This window comes from Hypanus sabinus, chromosome 17 (genome assembly GCF_030144855.1).
Source record: "Hypanus sabinus isolate sHypSab1 chromosome 17, sHypSab1.hap1, whole genome shotgun sequence".
Lineage (NCBI taxonomy): Eukaryota > Metazoa > Chordata > Chondrichthyes > Myliobatiformes > Dasyatidae > Hypanus > Hypanus sabinus.
The window spans coordinates 64,623,567-64,642,112 of NC_082722.1; the positions used below are offsets into that span (position 1 = coordinate 64,623,567).

General features: G+C 38.3%; 1 protein-coding gene across 4 annotated transcripts; it reads left to right on the plus strand.

Annotated features, from left to right (window-relative positions):
* Positions 1-914: 914 nt before the first annotated feature.
* emc8 (ER membrane protein complex subunit 8) lies at positions 915-17,151 on the plus strand. Of its 4 annotated transcripts, none has more exons than XM_059993206.1 (5): positions 915-1,333; positions 6,872-6,957; positions 8,967-9,050; positions 9,817-9,912; positions 14,443-17,151. In XM_059993206.1, exons 1-5 carry the CDS (start codon positions 1,130-1,132, stop codon positions 14,600-14,602), a joined length of 630 nt encoding a protein of 209 aa, XP_059849189.1. In that variant the 5' UTR covers positions 915-1,129; the 3' UTR covers positions 14,603-17,151. The 4 variants fall into 4 exon arrangements, with proteins under 4 accessions (XP_059849189.1, XP_059849191.1, XP_059849190.1 ...); XM_059993208.1 differs by having other exon boundaries at positions 916-1,333; positions 8,967-9,036; positions 9,818-9,912; XM_059993207.1 differs by having other exon boundaries at positions 916-1,333; positions 6,872-6,948.
* Positions 17,152-18,546: the final 1,395 nt, after the last annotated feature.

The window sequence follows — 18,546 nt, forward strand, 5'->3', positions numbered from 1 at the left end:
GGAAATACAAGCAACGCACACAAAATGCATGAGCAACTCAGCAGGCCAGGCAACATCTATGGAAAAAAGTACAGTCAGCATTTCAGGCCATGACCCTTCAGCAGTTTTAATAACAATGTGTAGGAAGGCCCATGAAGTCATCCATTCATATTGGATCCTCAAATTCCCATTCCTATTTATTAGTGGGTCCAAATTGCATCCCTAAGATCATATTGGCCCATGGCAATAACCCATAAACAAGCAATCTTATTGGCCAATTTAATGATCGAGCAATAGATACTATAATTTTTTTGCATTTACTGTATATGTAAAAGTAAGTCTGGATGCAAGTTATCTAAACAAAGATGTATTCTATTCAAACAAAATACTGGAGGAACTCAGCAGTACCCCAAGATCTCGGCCCAAAACATCAACTGCACTCTTTTCCATAGACGCTGCCTGGTCTGCTAAGTTCCTCCAGCATTTTGCGTGTGCTGCTTGGATTTCCAGCATCTGCAGATTCTCTTTTGTTTATATACTGCCTGTTTTCCAGTACATTATTTGTTACTTTAAAATTTTCTTAGTTAATCAATTAACTAAATTGTGCGTCCTAATAAATTATGTTGAATTAGGCTTTTTATTTCCATTATTGAGTTTTAATATAGTTCCTTATTTGAAGCCAGTCCGTATAAATTATTCCTTCAAATAGCGACCTTACTCTTTATTGGCCAATGAGCATAAACTCTATTGGGCCTTCAAAATTAGATATTTCCATATGATTGGTCGTGAGAAATACACGTCGATATAAGGCTTCCGCATTATTGGACCGCACTAGCACGCTTCAATTCTTCATTGGTCCATACGATTTCTAGCTGTCTAATGATTGGACGGTTAATGTAAATTCTTCCAATTATTGGCGTAACCTCATCCCGTAGCCGCTCAGTTATTTGCGACGCCTGTTTTGCGACCGTCGGTGCCGGTGGCTGTGTGAAGTAGGCCGTTGAAATTGTTTTTAGCCGGGGTTGACTTGGATGGCGTAGTGGTGTGCGGCCAGCATGTGAGGCCTGGCGAAGGGTGAGGAACGGTTGTACCCCAGTCGGGTGATTTGAGCGGCGGCGACGGACGTTGAGAGAAGGGCAGCCCGGGCACTATGACAGTCTTCAGGCTGACGACGCAGGCCTACTGCAAGATGTTACTGCACGCCGCCAAGTACCCGCACTGTGCCGTTAACGGCATCTTGGTGGCCGAGAGGCACAAGAGAAAAGAGGGCCAGGCCGTGCTCTTCGTGGACTGTGTTCCCTTCTTCCACGGCACCCTAGCACTCGCACCCATGCTGGAGGTGGCTCTCACTCTGGTAAGCGGAAGGGTTAAAAACCTTTGGAGCAACTATAGTGACTTCAGTGAATCATCGAAAGATTTAATCTTAATTGTGGTATATAGTGTGTTGGTGGAAATGGAGTGAAGAACTATTCATGATGTCATTCAGATATAGAAAGTACGAAGTTTGGCAACTTTTAAAGTTTTTTTTAGCCTTAATTATTGCCGACTCTTATAAAAGAACCTTGGCTTTCACGAAAGAGCCTGCAGTGTTTCCTCTGTGGATAAGTGTAACAACAATCTTCTATTTATTTGTGCTCCGGTACAGAGTGCAGGAAACTTGTCCATTGCAAATGCATTGTTTTTCCCTTATATTAACATTAATGTTATTCATGATCAAACTAAGTTTTGATTTTTTTCCATAATCAATTACCCAGCTCTTGTCTTGCATTGCATCTCTTCTTTCTGTCCATTCCATCCTGTGCAGCTTGTTGCTGGATACTCAGTAAGCCTCCCTTAATCATAGTTCCACTTATTCTGGCTCAGAAACTTCATTCACTCTTCTTACTTATTTATAATGGCGTATCATTGCTCTTTATTTTAAGGAAAACACATCACACTCAAAGTATGTGACCTTGCAGGGACAAGATAGTGCAATTCTTCAGCTTTGGATGATCTCTGACATATTTCAGTCCTGACTCTAGACTTGAGTATCCCTCGCCACTAATTTTCTAATTTGTCCTGATCTTGGTATTTTGCTCGATTCATGGAGATCTTCTGCTTAATACTTTAAAATGCAAAATTCCAGAATCTGCCTCATTTTTGGAGGGATTGGAAGCTTTAGAGAGGGTGCAGAGGAGATTTACTAGGATACTGCATGAATTAGTGAGTACATCTTATGAGTTTATGATGAGCAAGCCTGGCCTTTTCTGTAGAAATAGAGGATGAGATATGACCTGATAGGATCAGTTTTAATATCACTGGAGTATGTCGGAAATTTGTTAACCTCGTGGCAACAGTACAATGCAATACATGATAATAGAAGGAAAAGAAAACTTAATTACAGTGTGTATATATTAAATTAAAAATAGAAAAATAGAGCAAAACTGGAGGTGATAGAAGTGATGTAGTGTTCAGGGGTTCAGTGTTAATTTAGGAATTGGATGACAGAGAGGAAGAAAGTGTTCCTGAATCACTGAGTGTGTGCCTTATGGCTTCTGTACCTCCTTCATGACTGTAACAGTGAGAAGTGGGCATGTCCTGTGTGATGGGGGTTCTTAATGATGGACGCTGCCTTTCTAAGCCACTCAGAAAGTAGCTCTTCCTCCCTCATACCAGACAGTGATGCAGCCTTGTCAGAATGCTCTCCGTGGTACATCTGTTAAGTTTTCAAGTGTCTTGGGTGACAAACCAAATCTCCTCAATCTCCTAATGAAATGCAGTATACCCGCTGTCTTGCCTGCATCGATATGTTGAGACCAGGTTAGGTTGTCAGAGAACTTGACACCTAGGAACTTGAAACTGCTCACTGTCTCCACTTCTGATCCCTCTATGAAGATTGGTTGGTGTTCACTCTTCTTACCCTCCCTGAAGTCCACAATCAGCTCTTTGGTGTTGCTCACGTTAAGTGCAAGGTTGTTGCTGCGACACCACTCAACTAGCTGGTATATCTCACTCTTGTATGTCCTCTTGTTTCCATTTGAGATTCTGACAATGATGGTGGTATTAAGCACACATCCCTGAAGTACACCAGTCATTGATCGTCAGCAAAGAGATGTTATTAAGACCAATCTGCACAGATAGTGATTTTCTGGTTAGGAAGTCGAGGATCCAATTGCAGAGGCCCAGGTCCATAGCATATCAATCAGGACTGTGGGAAAGATGGTGTGTTAAACACTGAGCTATAGTCAACGAACATCATTGGCTGAAATGGCTAGCACAAGAGGACATAATTTCAAGGTGCTTGGAAGTAGATACAGAGGTAATGTCAGGGCTAAGTTTTTTATGCAGAGAGCGGTGAGTGTGTGGAATGAGCTGCCTGCAATGGTGGTGGAGGCGGCTACAATAGTGTCTTTTAAGAGACTCCTGGACAGGTACGTGGAGCTTAGAAAAATAGAGGGCTGTGGGTAACCCTAGGTAATTTCTAAGGTAAGGACATGTTTGGCACATCTTTGTGGGCCGAAGGGCCTGTATTGTGCATTTTATCACCATAGATGTGAGTACTACTGGACAATAGTCATTAAAGCAGCTCTGGCTACTCTTCTTGGGCACTGGTATAATTGTTGCCCTTTTGAATCAGGTGGGAACTTCCAATTGTGGCAAAGATGTTTTGAAAATGTCCTTGAACACACCCACCAGTTGGTTGATACAAGTTTTCAGAGCCTTGTCAGGTACATTATCAGGGCTTGCTACCTTTCAAGGGTTCACCCTTCTGAAAGTCAGCCTGATATTGGCCTCCCAAGATGGAGATCACAGGGTCACCGGGTGCAGTAGAGATCTTCACTACTGTAGTTATATTCTCCCTGTCAAAGCAGAGGTGCTCAAGATGATAAGGGGCCTAGATTGAGTGAATAGCCAAAGATTTTTTTCCCAGAGCAGAAATTACTAATACAAGAGGGCATAGTTTTAGGGTGACTGGAGAAAAGTATTGTAGCGGGGGTGTGAAGAATATCAGATAGGTATTTTGCACATAGTCATAGGCGCTTGAAACTTGCTGACAGATTTAGTGGTAGAAGGGACATTTAGGAGACTCTTAGATATGCACAAGGATGAAAGAAAAATGAACAGCTATTTGGGAAGTAACATTGTAATTGCAATATTCGAACAAAATTCACTTTAAGATTGAGGAAGAGACCTTGTCTAGTACCTTTTAAATTCTAGGCAATCAAAAGCACTTAACTTTTAAAACTTTGGACATATTGGGGTAGGTGATATTTCACTTGATGATTGTGTTCCCTTATTTTCTGTGGGCTGAAGGGCCTGTAATGTGCTCTAGATTTCTATGTTATGGATTCAAATTTGAAAACAAACCTCATAGTTTTGTTGCCAATTTTCAAATAAGGTTTTCCTGGTTTCAGGTCTATTTGTGATTGCAGCAACATGGAATAAATTGTGTGTAGTATCATAAATGCCATATTGAAATCTATGAGCAAAGTGATTTTAATTTTTTTCTTTCCTCTCATCCGATTAACATCATTAGTTTATAATACAATAATCTGAAAAGATGATAGTGAACGCACCAGCTTAAGGATTGGGAAATATTTTACCAAAATTTGAAGCCCCATACAGCAATCTGTTGTTTTATTCTAGTAATTTCAAAAGCATTCAGGAAATATTTGAAGCCTTTTTTAAAATTTAGTGTGGATCCTTTTATGGAAACAGATTGTCTTGACTTGATAAATAAGTTCTTTTCCCTAGACATAGTTGAGGTGTCATGAGAGGGTTATTAGTTATGTTCCCTAATGGCCTAGAGGTAAAGATGAGATGCAGGAATTTAAATTCAAAAGTTAACTGAATAAGTTCTTGCCTCTGCTGACAGGGATCTAAAAAGACAACTTTGATATTTAAACAGATTGAAGATACTTTTCTACTCCAGGAATGTTGTTTATTATTAAGAATGTTGTTAGTCATAGTCTTGAATTAATTGTAATGGATATTAGAAGAATCATAATGAGGACTGATGACCAAGCCCAATCAAGTTACAAATTTGTATTTTGAAATGTCTAAGGTAAGGAGTAAAACTGGACTGCTGTTCACTTTGAACTTTTTTTAACTATGTTAATAGAATGAGTGTTGAGTTCAGCAGCTTGTTTGAAATAGGGCTGAAGTGCAACCTTTATTTAAAGAAATGCAAAATGGCTGATGCAATGTTAAATGGTCTGGTTGGAATTGTACAATTAACAACCAGTTGTGGAGCATTTGGCATTAGAAAAGATTGTACCAAGAGGATGATTGGATGATGCTCCCTTTGGAGGGGGTCAGGGACTAAAGTTCATATTCCTGAAATAAAGGTGAAGAGAATTGATTTATTTTGTTTTTGCATTCTATTGCAAAACATTTTTGCACTTTCTCTGCTATATCTCTCATTCTTTAAGTATGCGCTTATTGAAAACTGCCCATTTTTAAATCCTATCCTGCTGTCACATTAACTTCTGCTTAAGCGCTGTCTTTGTTTCAAATACATCCATGTCCTTGCCCCACTCTATTCCTATAATTTCTATACTCCTGTTCTAGTTTCTTAGTCTTCCGCTAGTTTGCTTGAGCACTGATAGCTGTGCTTTCAGCTGTTAGACTACTCTTTCCTAAGCCACTATGTTCCTCTACCTTTGCCTGAATTATTGGCATCTGCCTTTTGGCATAATATCAAATTTTGTCTTGTGAACTGCCTTGGGAGTTTTAAACAACTAATTTATACAGAACTGGCACTGTACTTTTAACTATAAAAAGTTTATGCAAGTCCCTGGAAAAAATTGTTTTCACATAGCCATTCCTTTTTTTAAAAAAATTCAGTAACTCATCTTGTTCTTTGACCTTTCATTGTAACATCTTGTGCATCTATCGTGATTTCTCTCACTTCTGAGACCAACCTAGTTTTCTGCTGCAGTTCACTTCCATTGAATTGTCTTTGTTTGCCTCCTAAGAGGAAGGAAGCATTGTCTTGTTATATTTTCTACATATACCATGTAGGATGACCATATGCCTCTAACTTATGCCTTCTAGAAGCTTGAAGTCCACTGGTTCTGTCCTCTTTTTAATAGAAATACCATTGCTGTTCTTGCCAACTGCTCATCACTTATTAAAAGAATGTATGAGTAAAATATGCATTAATACGTTAATGTTATTAAACTTGTCCTTACGGTTGTTTTATTGTCTGTAATCTTAACCCTAGCTTCTGCATGAAGCCACAGCTTTCTGCTCCCTGCTGAATGTATGTTGTTTGAAGTAGCTACCCTGTGACTGATGTTCCATTCATCCTCTGTTCCATCTAACTTTACTCTTTTCCTCCATTGTTTTTGCAGATTTTGATCTATATTATGTAAAAAGGAAACCCAGAATGCGTGCTGATGTGAAGATGAAAATTAGAACTTCATAATTACTGCTAATTAAATCAGATGTATTAATGATGACACATTATTTTCAGATCATGATTTATAAAATCTTTTTAGTTCAGCATTTTATTTAGACAAGTTCAGTAAATTTCTTTCCCTAATCTGGCCTAATTGTGAATGGCCTCTCTCAGTGTAACTAATGTAGAACTGCGCCAGGGAAGTGGAGCTGAAATGTTTGGGAATTAAAGCCCACCTTCTTTAAAAGGACATTTAAGTTACCTGCTGTACCTTTCCCTTGCTGCTCCTCATTTTCTCAGTAATGTTGATTTCTCTTTGTGCTGTGATTCTGTCAAATATTGGCTATCATTCCACAGAAACCCATCTACTATTTCCCTGTCCTCAACTCGGTCACCATGTCAAAGTTCTCTTTGACCTATGGGGAAACTTAGGAGCTCAAGAAACTAAGTCTTCACTGCTGTAAGTGTTGTACAGGTCCTAAATATCTTTGTTGCATTTTTTTTCCTCAGGTGGATTCTTGGTGTAAAGAAAATAACTATGTAATAGCTGGATACTACCAGGCAAATGAGCGAATGAAGGACACCAGGTGTGTAAGGTACTGTAGTTTTAGGATGGGTTATTGTTAATCATAATCACACAACTCAGAAACAGGCCCTTCATCCCAACTGGTCCATGCCAACCAAGATTTCCATCTAAGCTAGTCCCATTTTCCTCTTTGCCTAAACCCTCTAAACGAGTGGTCCTATTGTGCCATTGACCCATAATATTAATAGAGGGGTCTGTGTACCCCAGGTTGGGAACCCTGACTCTAAACCTTTCCTATCCATGCACCTGTCAAAATGTGGTTTAACTGCTGTTAACATACTTGCCTCAACCAGTTCCTGTGGCAGTTGTGGATGTTAACATTACCCCTCAGGTTCCTATTAAATCTCTCTCCTCTCACCTTAAACCTTTACCCACTAATTCTTGATTCCCCAAGCCTGGGGAAAAGACTGTGACCATTCACTTTATCTATGCCCCTTATGACTTTCTAAACCTTGGTACAATGGCCTTGTCGAAGTTAAAATCACAGCTAATCTGCTTTTCTTATTGTACCCTGTTGTCTAACTTGAAGAGTGGTGGTTAATTGACTGTGAACAAAGTCATTGCCACATACAATAGAAAACTCTTGGCTTCCTGTTTTTGTAGGCAGCTGTGATCATGTATTCCAGAGGGGAGATGAATCATGAGCTCCAAATTAAAAATATTTTCTGTGGGTTCAGTCAGTCAGGTTTGGGAACACAATTTCTAAAATCGTTATTTGTTGTTTTGCTAAGTAGAGTTGCTCAACTTTTAAATTGATTCAGTCTCTTGGGGGAGTTCTGATGGTAAAAAAATGTGAGGGAGCCTCCAGAAAAGATTGTAGACAGGTAGGGGCCTCATCACCTTGGTAGTAAGGTATGGGTTTGAAAGTACTAGCTAAATCCTGAAAGAAGAACAGATTTAAAAATAAAGTTGTGCCTACCATTTAAAAGGCCTCTGAGATGGCAGTACTATTTTTGTGATGGTATGTATAGTCTGGCTGAATATAATTGGCACTAAATTAATCCTTGTACAGTGATGTGAAAGGAAAAAATCAGCTATTTTTTTGTTGTTTGTCAGTCTTTTCCACTTTGTGTAGTTTTTTTTTCCTGTAAATGCCTGCCAGAAAATGAATAGAACATTTGTACTTTGAACATCAGAATCAAACACTTCTTAAGAAAATGTAAAACTGACTGAAATTCTGATTATTTTATCTTGCTTTGTTTTTTTATAATTTCTATTTCAGCAAATATTTCTGGCATCAGCCACAAATTGATGGGAATTATTTGTCCCTTGGACGTATTTGCACATAGTCAGGATCAACACATCCTGGCATTAAAGTCCATTGTTGTCAACCTAATACCTGACCAGAGGCTGAGAAATGAGCCTTTCTAAAAACAGAACTATTTAAAACATCAAACTTCACTTAATGCACAACTTTTACCAAATACTAGTTCTAGTGCAATTCCAAAAGTGAATGTTTTGGGTAAACATCACTGTTTCACTATTCTTGTACTTTTGGTATTCACTCACTAAAGGCTACTCAAGGCCAGGGTAACACTCACTGAATGTTTCGCTGCCCTTGAGCGAGACAGTTTTTCATTTATTAAAAGACCTTTATTCCTAGACCCTTGGCTCTCTTATACAAATAAATTAATGATAATTCACATTAGGGCATAAGGGAGCGGTGAGGTATTCAGTGGGAATGGAAAATTAAAATGGTAGGAAAGAGATGTGTTGGTTTGAATCCAAAGTTCAATTTTTTAATTCCTTAGTTTGATTGAAGTTTGCCTTGCCTTTTCTGTAGTTTTGTCCTAAACTTTGCACAGGCTCATTGGTTGCTTAGTGACCTGTTGTAAAATAGCCACTGATGCTTAATTGCAGAATATACCATTCTTCCTTCCTGATTAAATGAATGAGGAGCAGAAGTCACACCTGATGTACTATAAAATTTTGTTCATTTGGTACTGTGCCTGAAGTAGTCAGTATTTTTTTCTGTGAAAATGTTATTTTGGTTATAACAATTGTTTTATTTTTTTACAGTCCAAACCAAGTTGCTGAAAAGGTTGCTTCTCGAATTGCTGAAAGCTTCAGTGATGCAGCCCTTATTATGGTACAGTATTGCAGATAAGTGTCATGTCTGGTTTAATAGAACAAGGCTGTTTAGTGTTTGAATTATACACTTATGGATCAGGAACCAATATGCTTATTGTACCCTTGGTGATTAAATTTCAGGACAATTACTAAAAATGTTGGCTCTGGGCAGGGCTTCCCAACCTTTTTTTATGCCAAGGACCCATGCCATTAGCCGTGGGGTCTGTGGACCCCAGGCTGGGAATGAATCACTGTTCGAGAGTATTACAGATTAGAAAATCCTTGCTTCAATCAAAAATTTATTTTTAGACTGAACTTGATTCTCTGATCCCTTCTGAGAGAATAGGTAGATCTATAACAATATTCTACAGGAGCCCAACTGGTTGAGTGGCATTTGTGGAGGAGAAGAATTGTTGAGTTATTTAAGTTAAAGCCCTGCTTCAGAACTGCTTTGGAGAAGCAAACTAGTGAGGATAGAGAAAGAGAGTGCCAAGAATAGATTCTGAGGCAATTGCTGAAACAGCAGATGGTACAATATGATACCTGTAGTGCCAGGTAAGGAAGGTGAGGGGGAGTGGAGTTGAAGGCTGTGGCAGGTGAGTGATAGAAGCATAGGTAGATCTGTGGTTGGAACCAATGTGTGAAACTGCCACAAACTAACACCAGTTATGAGAACATTTGCTGGAGGCTGAAAGTGGTGGTGAAGAGAGAAACAATGCTGCATCAGTTTCCCTTGTAATTCTGCCATGTCATAGGTTATTTTGCTTATAATACTTTGACTCTAGTAATTCTCTTTTAAGGTTGATAATCATAAATTTACAATGGGCTGTGAAGAACAATCTATTGTAGTATATGAACATCATGAAAACAAATGGCGATGCAAAGACCCAAATACGTGAGTAGAAATGTTAACTTGCATAGGTTGAGCACTAATTGATTTTCCATATGGGGGAGAAAGAGCATGTATCCATGTATTGTTGTAACTTGAAAATGTCTACAGTAGCTTGGTTAATATCACTGTCTGCAAGATCCCCACCAGGGATCTGAGTATCAGATGGGGGAGGGCTGTGCTGTCAGATCTTCAGTGGAGTGCCTAATTAGAGGGATGACTAAGATTCCCTGCCACTTTTTCAGCAAGGTTCTCTCTCCAGCTCTTCAATAATTCTGTTATCAATATTTCACAACATGCCTATTTTGAAGAATCTGAAAAGAATCGAGCCATTGCTTGCTCTGTGCAGCAATAACTGAACTATTCCTCATTCTTTTTGACCCTTGAGATTTTCTTTTATGTTTATCCATCTTCCTTCTGAATGCTGAATCTGCCTCTCTACTAGAGGCCTTTAGGTTCAGACCCAGGAAATAACTGTCAAGCACAGTTTACAAAGTGCATACTGTTTATTAGCAAGCTTGCGTTCTCAGTTGGCAACACAGTCTCTGCTCAACGAGCTTGAGAAAATCTACAGCCAAGTGAGCCCAGAATACTGCATGGAGCTGCTGTTATACATTGCTTTCACATATAGATAAGGGTAGACCGAGAAGCTTCTCATGAAACAAACACTTCTTTGTTAATACATTATTCTAACAGAATGACTTGTCAAGCTGCCAATAAGTCAGTGAGGTTCTAGCCCTTTAAATTCTGCATATAATTCAAGTCAAGTCACTTTTATTGTCATTTCGACCATAACTGCTGGTACTGTACATAGTAAAAATGAGAACGTTTATCAGGACCATGGTGTTACGTCCTCACTTGCACTCGAGACTCTCACCAGCACCTACAGTAGAAATTGTTTATCTACTGTCCAGCACTTCAGTGCATTTAAATATCACCTATCAGATGCCCTTGTAATCTCCCATTCTAAGAATAGCCCAAACCAGATTACTGACATGACTAAATTTCCTCATCAAATGTGTTACCTACAGTAGTTCCCATCTACATCCTGCAAGTCCTTTGCATGTTTCTTGAACTGGGGACTGTACTCCATTTGTGATTGAGACAAAATTCATCATGACTTCCTTATTCTAGTATTTTATGTCTATTTATAAAGCTCAAAGTGAATTTAGTATTGCAGTACATGTCACCATATACAACTTTGACAATTCATTTTCTTGCCAGCCTATTCAATAAATCTATAATAGAATCAAAGACTGCATGAACTTGCATGTTCAACAGTGTGCAAAAGACAACAAACTGTACAAATAAAAAAGAAGTATTAATAAATGATGAACATCACGAACCTCAGGTGAAGAGTTCTTGCAAGTGCTTCTGGGAATATTTCAATGATGGAGCAAGTGAAGTTGAATGGAATCATCCCCCTTGGTTCAAGAGCCGGATGGTTGAGGGGTAATAACTGTTCCTGAACCTGATGGTGAATTTTGAGACTCCTGTACTGCCTTTCTGATGGCAGCAGTGAGAAGAGAGCACAGCTTAGTTGGTGGGGGTCACTGATGATGAATGTTGTTTTTCCACACTGTGGCTTTACCAAATCCATTACTTTTTCATGTAGGATTTTCTGTTCAAGGGCACTGGTGTTTCCATGCCAGGTTGTGATGTAGACAGTCAATATACTCGCCACCACTCTTCTGTAGAAGTTCTTCAATGTTTTAGATTCATGCTGAATCTTCTCAAACTCCTAAGTAGAGGCACTGCCGTACTTTCTTCATTAGTACACTTGCGTGCTGGCCCCAGGATAGGTCCTCCACAACAATAACACCAAGGAATTTAAAGTTGCTGACTCTCTGCACCTCTGATAACCTAATGAGGACTGAGTCATGGACCTCTTGTTTACTCCTTCTGAAGTCAATAATCAGTTCATTGATCTTGCTGACATTGACAGTGAAGAGCCAATGAGATGGTATCAACTGTGGAGCTATTGCTCTGGTGAGCAAATTGGGGTGCATCCAAGTCACTTCTCAGGTAGAGGTTGATATGTTTCATTATCAACTTCTCAAAACACTTCATCGCAGTGGATGTAAGTGCTACTGGGCAGTAGTCATTGAGGCAGGTTATCACGCTCATCTTGGGCACCAGTTTAAGTGAAGTCTGCTTGGAGCAGGTAAGTACTTCAACCTCAGACTGTTGAAGTGAGAGTTTAAAGATCTCAGTGAACACTCCAGCCAGGTGATCAGCACAGGTCTGTAGTAATTGGCCAAGTACCTTGTCTGGGCCAGATTCTTTTCATGAAGGCTGCTTGCACGTTGGCCTCAGGACTGAAATCACAGGATCATTGGGAGCTCTGAGAGTTTGTGATGGTTCCTCCATGTTTTAACGGTCAAACCAAGCATAGAAGATATTGAGCTCTTCTGCAAGTGAACCCCTCTTGTCTATGTCGCCTGATTTTTTTTTTGATAAGTAATAGCAGTCATGTGACTGTGTTCACAAAATGGCTTTCTGGAGATCGTACCTGGACCTCTTATAACTTTCTTGGTCACTGGACTTGAATACCACTGACCGGGTCTTCAGCAGATTATGAAATTCATGGTTCATTCAGGGCTTCTCATTAGGAAAGACTCTGAATGATTTTGTGGGGATGCACTAGTCTACAGCTGTTTTAATTGTGACAACCATGGTGTATTCATTCAGATCCACAAATAAGTTCTTGAACACGGCTCAGTCCACCAACTCATAGTAATTCTGTAGCTGTCCCTTTGACTCCCACGGCCACATCTTGGTTGTCCTAATTTCTAGTGCTTTGCTCTTTAGCCTCTTCCTGTATGCAGGTAGAAGGACAGCCAAGTGATCAGATTTACTGAACTGTGGTCTGGGCATGATACAGTAGGCATTCCTTGTATTGGTACAACAGTAGTCTTGTGTGTTCAGTAGTCCAGTACCTTGCATAATTTTAATTTCCCAACCACCTTGCTGTTTAGAATGAATTAAACACACTGTTCTTGTATTGAATTGTGCATTATTCCTATTGCCTCTATTTTCCTACCAAAAAATGTAGTACTCTGCAGTTCATAAAATTCTCATCTGCTATCTAACTCCTGCAAACACATACCCTAATCCAAGCTGTCTTTAAGTTGGTATATTTTTTCCCTCAGTTCATTTATGCCATCTTAATTTGTAGATTCCAAAACCTGAAATTGTGTCCCCAAGTCAATGCAGAAGTAAAAGCGCTGATTCTGTTGACTCTTGGAATTTACTGTTCGTTTGTCTGGAAAAACAAATTTGTATTAGTACTTTCAATTTTTTGTGACTACTGTCAACCATTAAATGACTTGAATCTTGATGACAAGCTATTAATTTGTCATTTTAAAACATTCTTTGAGCTGTAACTTGAAGTTGCCATTCTCTTCAGGAAATGCTAATGGAGACCTCAAGTTGCTTCTCATCTGCATTTCTGGTTTGACAAAAATCTATTACTGCAGTGGATAATATTAAATGGAATGTAAAATTTATCTCCCTTCATTGTGGTACCTTGCATGTTTCTAACTTAAGTCTGAGAATGAGCAGTCTTATTGTCTGCCTTTTCCAGCTTCAAAAATCATCAAATTTGAGTAGAATCATTTATTTCAAATTGCTGTAAATGCACTTGAAAGTACTGAAAGCATTTGTTTTGAGTCACTCATCAGAATTGACAGTTGTTCCAGTGTTAAATGTCTCCTTGCATTACTTGCATTTATCAATTGGCCAGAGATAAAATTGAAATTCCATTGCAAATAATTCCTTGTTAAAAGGAATATTGTCCCAAATATACAAGAGTAAGAACTGTTGATGATGAGGAGTGGGATTTAACCTGCAACTTTATGCAAACTCTAGAGCAGGGGTTCCCAAACATTTTTATGCCATGGACCAACACCATTAAGCAAGGGGTCTATGGACCCCAGGTTGGGTACCCCTGCTCTAGTGTGTTGGTTGTTTGTTTAATAATGTGCTGTGCAAAAGTTGGTGCATGTATAGGATGCCTAAGACTTTGATACAGAACAGTATTTCTCAATGTGGAATTGAGAGGAAGTTTTAAAATCTGGTGGGAGCAAAAGATATTTAGAATGATGGGGGTGGGGCAGGTGGTGGAGGAGTGCCAGGGATGGGGGGCTAGCAAGGGTGCAGACACACCCCTGAGATGCCAGGTAAGGTCATTTGATTCCAAACAATTGCTTTATTGATCATTACAGAATGTCTCTCTGGTACTTCCTGCTCCTTCCCCTTTTCCCAAACACGATTTCTCTCCACCCCCCCGCCCCCCCAGTCCACAATAGAGACCCATAGCAGAATCATGTTTACCATCACTCGCATATGTCATGAATTTTTGTTTTGGTGGCAGCAGTACAGTGCAATATGTAAAATTACTACAGTATTATGCAAAAGTCTTGCATCCTAGCTATATATGTACCTAAGAGTTTTGCACAGTATTGTACATATCAGCACTTGGAACAAGTCCATGATATCTAACTTGTATTCATCAGAATAATTTATTTTGTACAGAGATTTCTGTGAAGATTGGTCAGAGGTGCAGCGAATCACAGCCTGTCTACTGGATGGTAAATCCTATGACTCCTTGGTGGATTTTGATAACCACATGGATGATCTCAGGAATGATTGGACAAATCCAGAGATCAATAAAGCTGTCCTCCATTTCTGCTGATTCACCTTTATGTGAATATCCTTGGGCATTCTCTTGACAAATGGAAATGTGCAGCTGCCTTTGGCTGTAATGCGTTACCCTTTTGAATGTGAAGTCTGAACAGTAAAATGAAAGTCAAAACGTTGAGCACTCCAGTTCACTGCCAAGGGATATCAAGTTTTTCAAGTCTCCTGATAGTTGAGCCATGGGTCTCTTTGGTTTTCTCAGGAAAACAAGATTTGCAGTCAAATTGCCCTTTCTGTTAAATCAGATTTTGGATATTTCTAAAGATGTGAGTTATTGTGTAATTTGAAAAGAATTCAATCAGTTGTTAACACTGTAAGAATAACGTGTTTTAACAATTATTTGATTAAATCAATTTAAAGAGCACCTGACAATAGCTGTAGTTGATACTTTTCTTCAGTTGCTGATGCAGTTCTCCAATACTTAGGATTTTGATCCTGTTAGTTTACACAGGTAAGTGTGCAAACTTTCAGTTGAGAAAATACGTTTGAGGTTTAGGGCTTTGGATAAACTAAATGATTACATTTCAAAGATATTTCATTGGTTCTAAAGCATTTTTGGCTATTTTGAGTTTGTGAAAGAAAGATGCTGGGTTAATCATTCATATCAGTAACATTTTGAGGAATCCATTAATTTGAAACTGATTCCTTGTATAACAACATTCTAGTTGGAAAACAAGTCTTTAAATTGCATTCAAGTACCTGACATGATATTTTGAACATCTGATTCTTGATCCTTGTCCATGTATTCTATCAAATGTTTTAAAGGAGTGAGTAAAAATGATTTGTCATGAAATGTTCATAACTTTTTGAAATTCTCATAATTCATCCAATTTGGATTTGCTTTATTATATCCAAGCTTTCTGATAGTAAACGATTGATCTTCAAATTACAAATCTGTGTGCAACCTAGTGTCTGTAAACTTTTTATAAATTATATTGTACAGTATATTTTCATTTGCAGTCTACTTGGGATCTGAGATATGCAAATAAGTTGCCATATTGTATTAATATTTCTTGGTTACAGTGCAGGAAGTTGTTTTTCACCTTTTATCTCCACTGATGTTTCCAGATTTTCAAAAACTGCAAAATAATTAAAAAGCAAAGTATTTGCATTGGAGGGCACTTGAATTTCTGTTTGGGTAACAAAATAATTACAGTACTTTTCTCATGATTATAATTGCTTACCAAAGTGTGTTAAAATGGGTTTGACTATTCTGGTTCTGCAGTTGACCTGTTGTTCAATTAGTCACTTACTACCATATTTTTCACAGTAGAATAGTTTCTGACTGGTACAAAAAACTCTAATACATTTTTGTGAATGTATATTCTGCAGCTAAGCTACAATCAGCCTCAGCATCTGTGGAAGGAGAAACAGTTAACATTCTTTTCAAAGATATTTCATCGCAAAGTTCTTTAGCTCGACATATGAATTTTTTTTTTACCCACAAATGCCCTCAACCTTAGAATTTTTATTCAAGATTTTCACTGCATTTTTTTCATTCCTTCAAGCCTTAGTTTAAATCTAGTCAAAATTCTTTTCTTTTTGATCTGAGCTGTGTACCAACAAACATTCTTGTTTAGGTTGGAGGTGATATGTTAGCATCGAGAGGAAATCCAAAGCTGCAAATAGTTAATGAAAACAAATAAACTGAATTTTTCCACAAAAGCACATTTATGTTGGTTCCTTATTTCCTGAAGTATGTTTTAAGAAGAACTGCAGTCTGCTTGGATCAATTAACATGGTTTTTGCTCTGTAAAAGAAAAGTATATTTTGCTTTTTATTAAGTTGTAGTTCAACATGGTGAGAAGATTTTAATGCATCTTTACAGAGCAGGAGCCAAAAGAAAACTGGTTGCATCTCATTGCTCACCTGCTGAAAAAAGCAATTGTCATTCTTCTTCTCCTCTTCTGTTCTCCGCCCCCCCACCAATGATTCTTTCAAGATTGTCCTCAAAGCAGTTGCCAGAAGATTTTATTTGAAGTTGGGTCACAGATCGGCTGTGATCTCATTGGGATAATGGTTTAAGGGCCTAATTTGCCTGTGTCTATTCCTTTTGAAGTTTTCATAGTTTGTACTTTGTTCTAACCACTTAAATCCACTATTTACAAAAAGAAAATGTCATTTAAATGTAAATATTGCTGTTTAAACTCAAAGGAATACTTTATTCTTTATAACAAAGGCCTTAAGTTTTAGTAGGGTAATGATGGGAGACAAATTGCCATATAAAACTTTTGAAATTATTTTCAATAACTATCTTGAATGAGTACTGTAATCGTGTCTGTTAAAGCTGAAATCCATTACGTTAAATGTGCTGTAGCATGAAAGACAAACTGTAGGTTGAAGTGGGTAAGAAAAAATGTTTAAAAGCTTAGAGTACAAAGCTGAAACTGCAAGGGGATTGTATATGGTTACAATCAATGATTTGATACTACTGATTCAAAGCATTTATCCTTTCATCCTTTTCAGGTCCTGACTGACCTGATTCTAATGTTATGTATTTTTCATTTCCAGCATTTGATTTCATCCAATAAAAATACAAAACTACTTTCAAAGCAGCCTTTTTTTCCTAGATGAAGTTTGATTATTGCAGCTCAGGAATAAGAGTTTACTGGTGCCTTGCAAGAGCTACAAATCCTACTTGACTTTAGCATGACTCATCAGAACAATGAGCATGGGCAATGTGGAAGAGCCATTTAAACTTTGGCCCACAGTTGATGGCATTCTAAAGTTTTTTTTTCAATTAATAGCTTGAACTTGCTGTGATACTTAATCTCTTTATCTGGGGTGTAAATTGCTATTTAGTTCATTGAAGCTGATTGTTTCTCCTGCAACTTGCCTATTCTAGTGGTAACAGACCCCACACGGACGTGGAGAGAATATGCAATCCCCATATGGCCAACAGCTAAGTGCAGGTTGAAGCTGGAGCTTTGCAGCAGCAGTAACTGAGTGGCTGTTTCACAAAGGCCAGTCTATTAAGAAAACAGTTCTTTAGAGGGAATTGTTCATTCTTGGTGGTCTCACTTCTAGAATAGACTAAAAAAAAGTCTGTTTTTCCTGCTTTCTGAAATGAAATACAAGCAGTTCTCTGCATTTGCCAGAATGTGGTTGTTTAGCTAAAGACTATTCAAAATGCCATTAACCCCTTGTTCTTTTCACTCCTGCTGTTCATGGAATCCTGTTTTTTTTAATCAATTCAATGGCACTCTACATTGAGTATGCAAAAAATCTTGAGTGACTGTGATCCAAGCTCTTTGAATCAATGTGATTCCAAACCTTTATACTCATTGGCATTTCTTTTCCTTGTTACAACTTAAGATTTTGTTGCCAATCCTGTACAGAAAATAAGATCTGCTGCACAGCAAAATGATCTGTGCATTTCTGACATACCAGCAGTAGTTAGTCATTATAGCTGGTTCTAACCAGAATTTCTCAGAGCATTTGCAGTGGGCATTGTTCTTACAAATATATGGAAAGCTTTCTTGCTGATTGGTGCATGAGGTTTTCTTTATTCTGTGGAATGGTTACGATAGGTGGCAGTGCCATTTTTGAGCAAAAAATGCTAAATATTTCAAAGCAAGATGGTGACTGCAGTTGCTTATATTTAATGTATAGTGGGTCAAACACATGATTAAATTTAAACAACCACCACTACAATTTCCATTTAAAATTATCTCTCAGTCCTTCCACTGGATACAGAATTTAGGCTTCTAATTTGTTAACGTTTGTTAATTCAGAGTATTTCTCCTTTTAATAGAACCCCTTTTTTTTCCTCCACCAAACGCCTCACATGCATTCACCCAGTCAAAAGTTGAAAACAAACTTGGCATTTTTCACTTTTTGGGGGATTTGGTGCTGCTGCAATTCATTGTCCATCCCTAATTGTCCTCGAAGTGGTAGTGTGCTGACTTTGAGCCATTGCAACTTTATTCATGGGAGTAC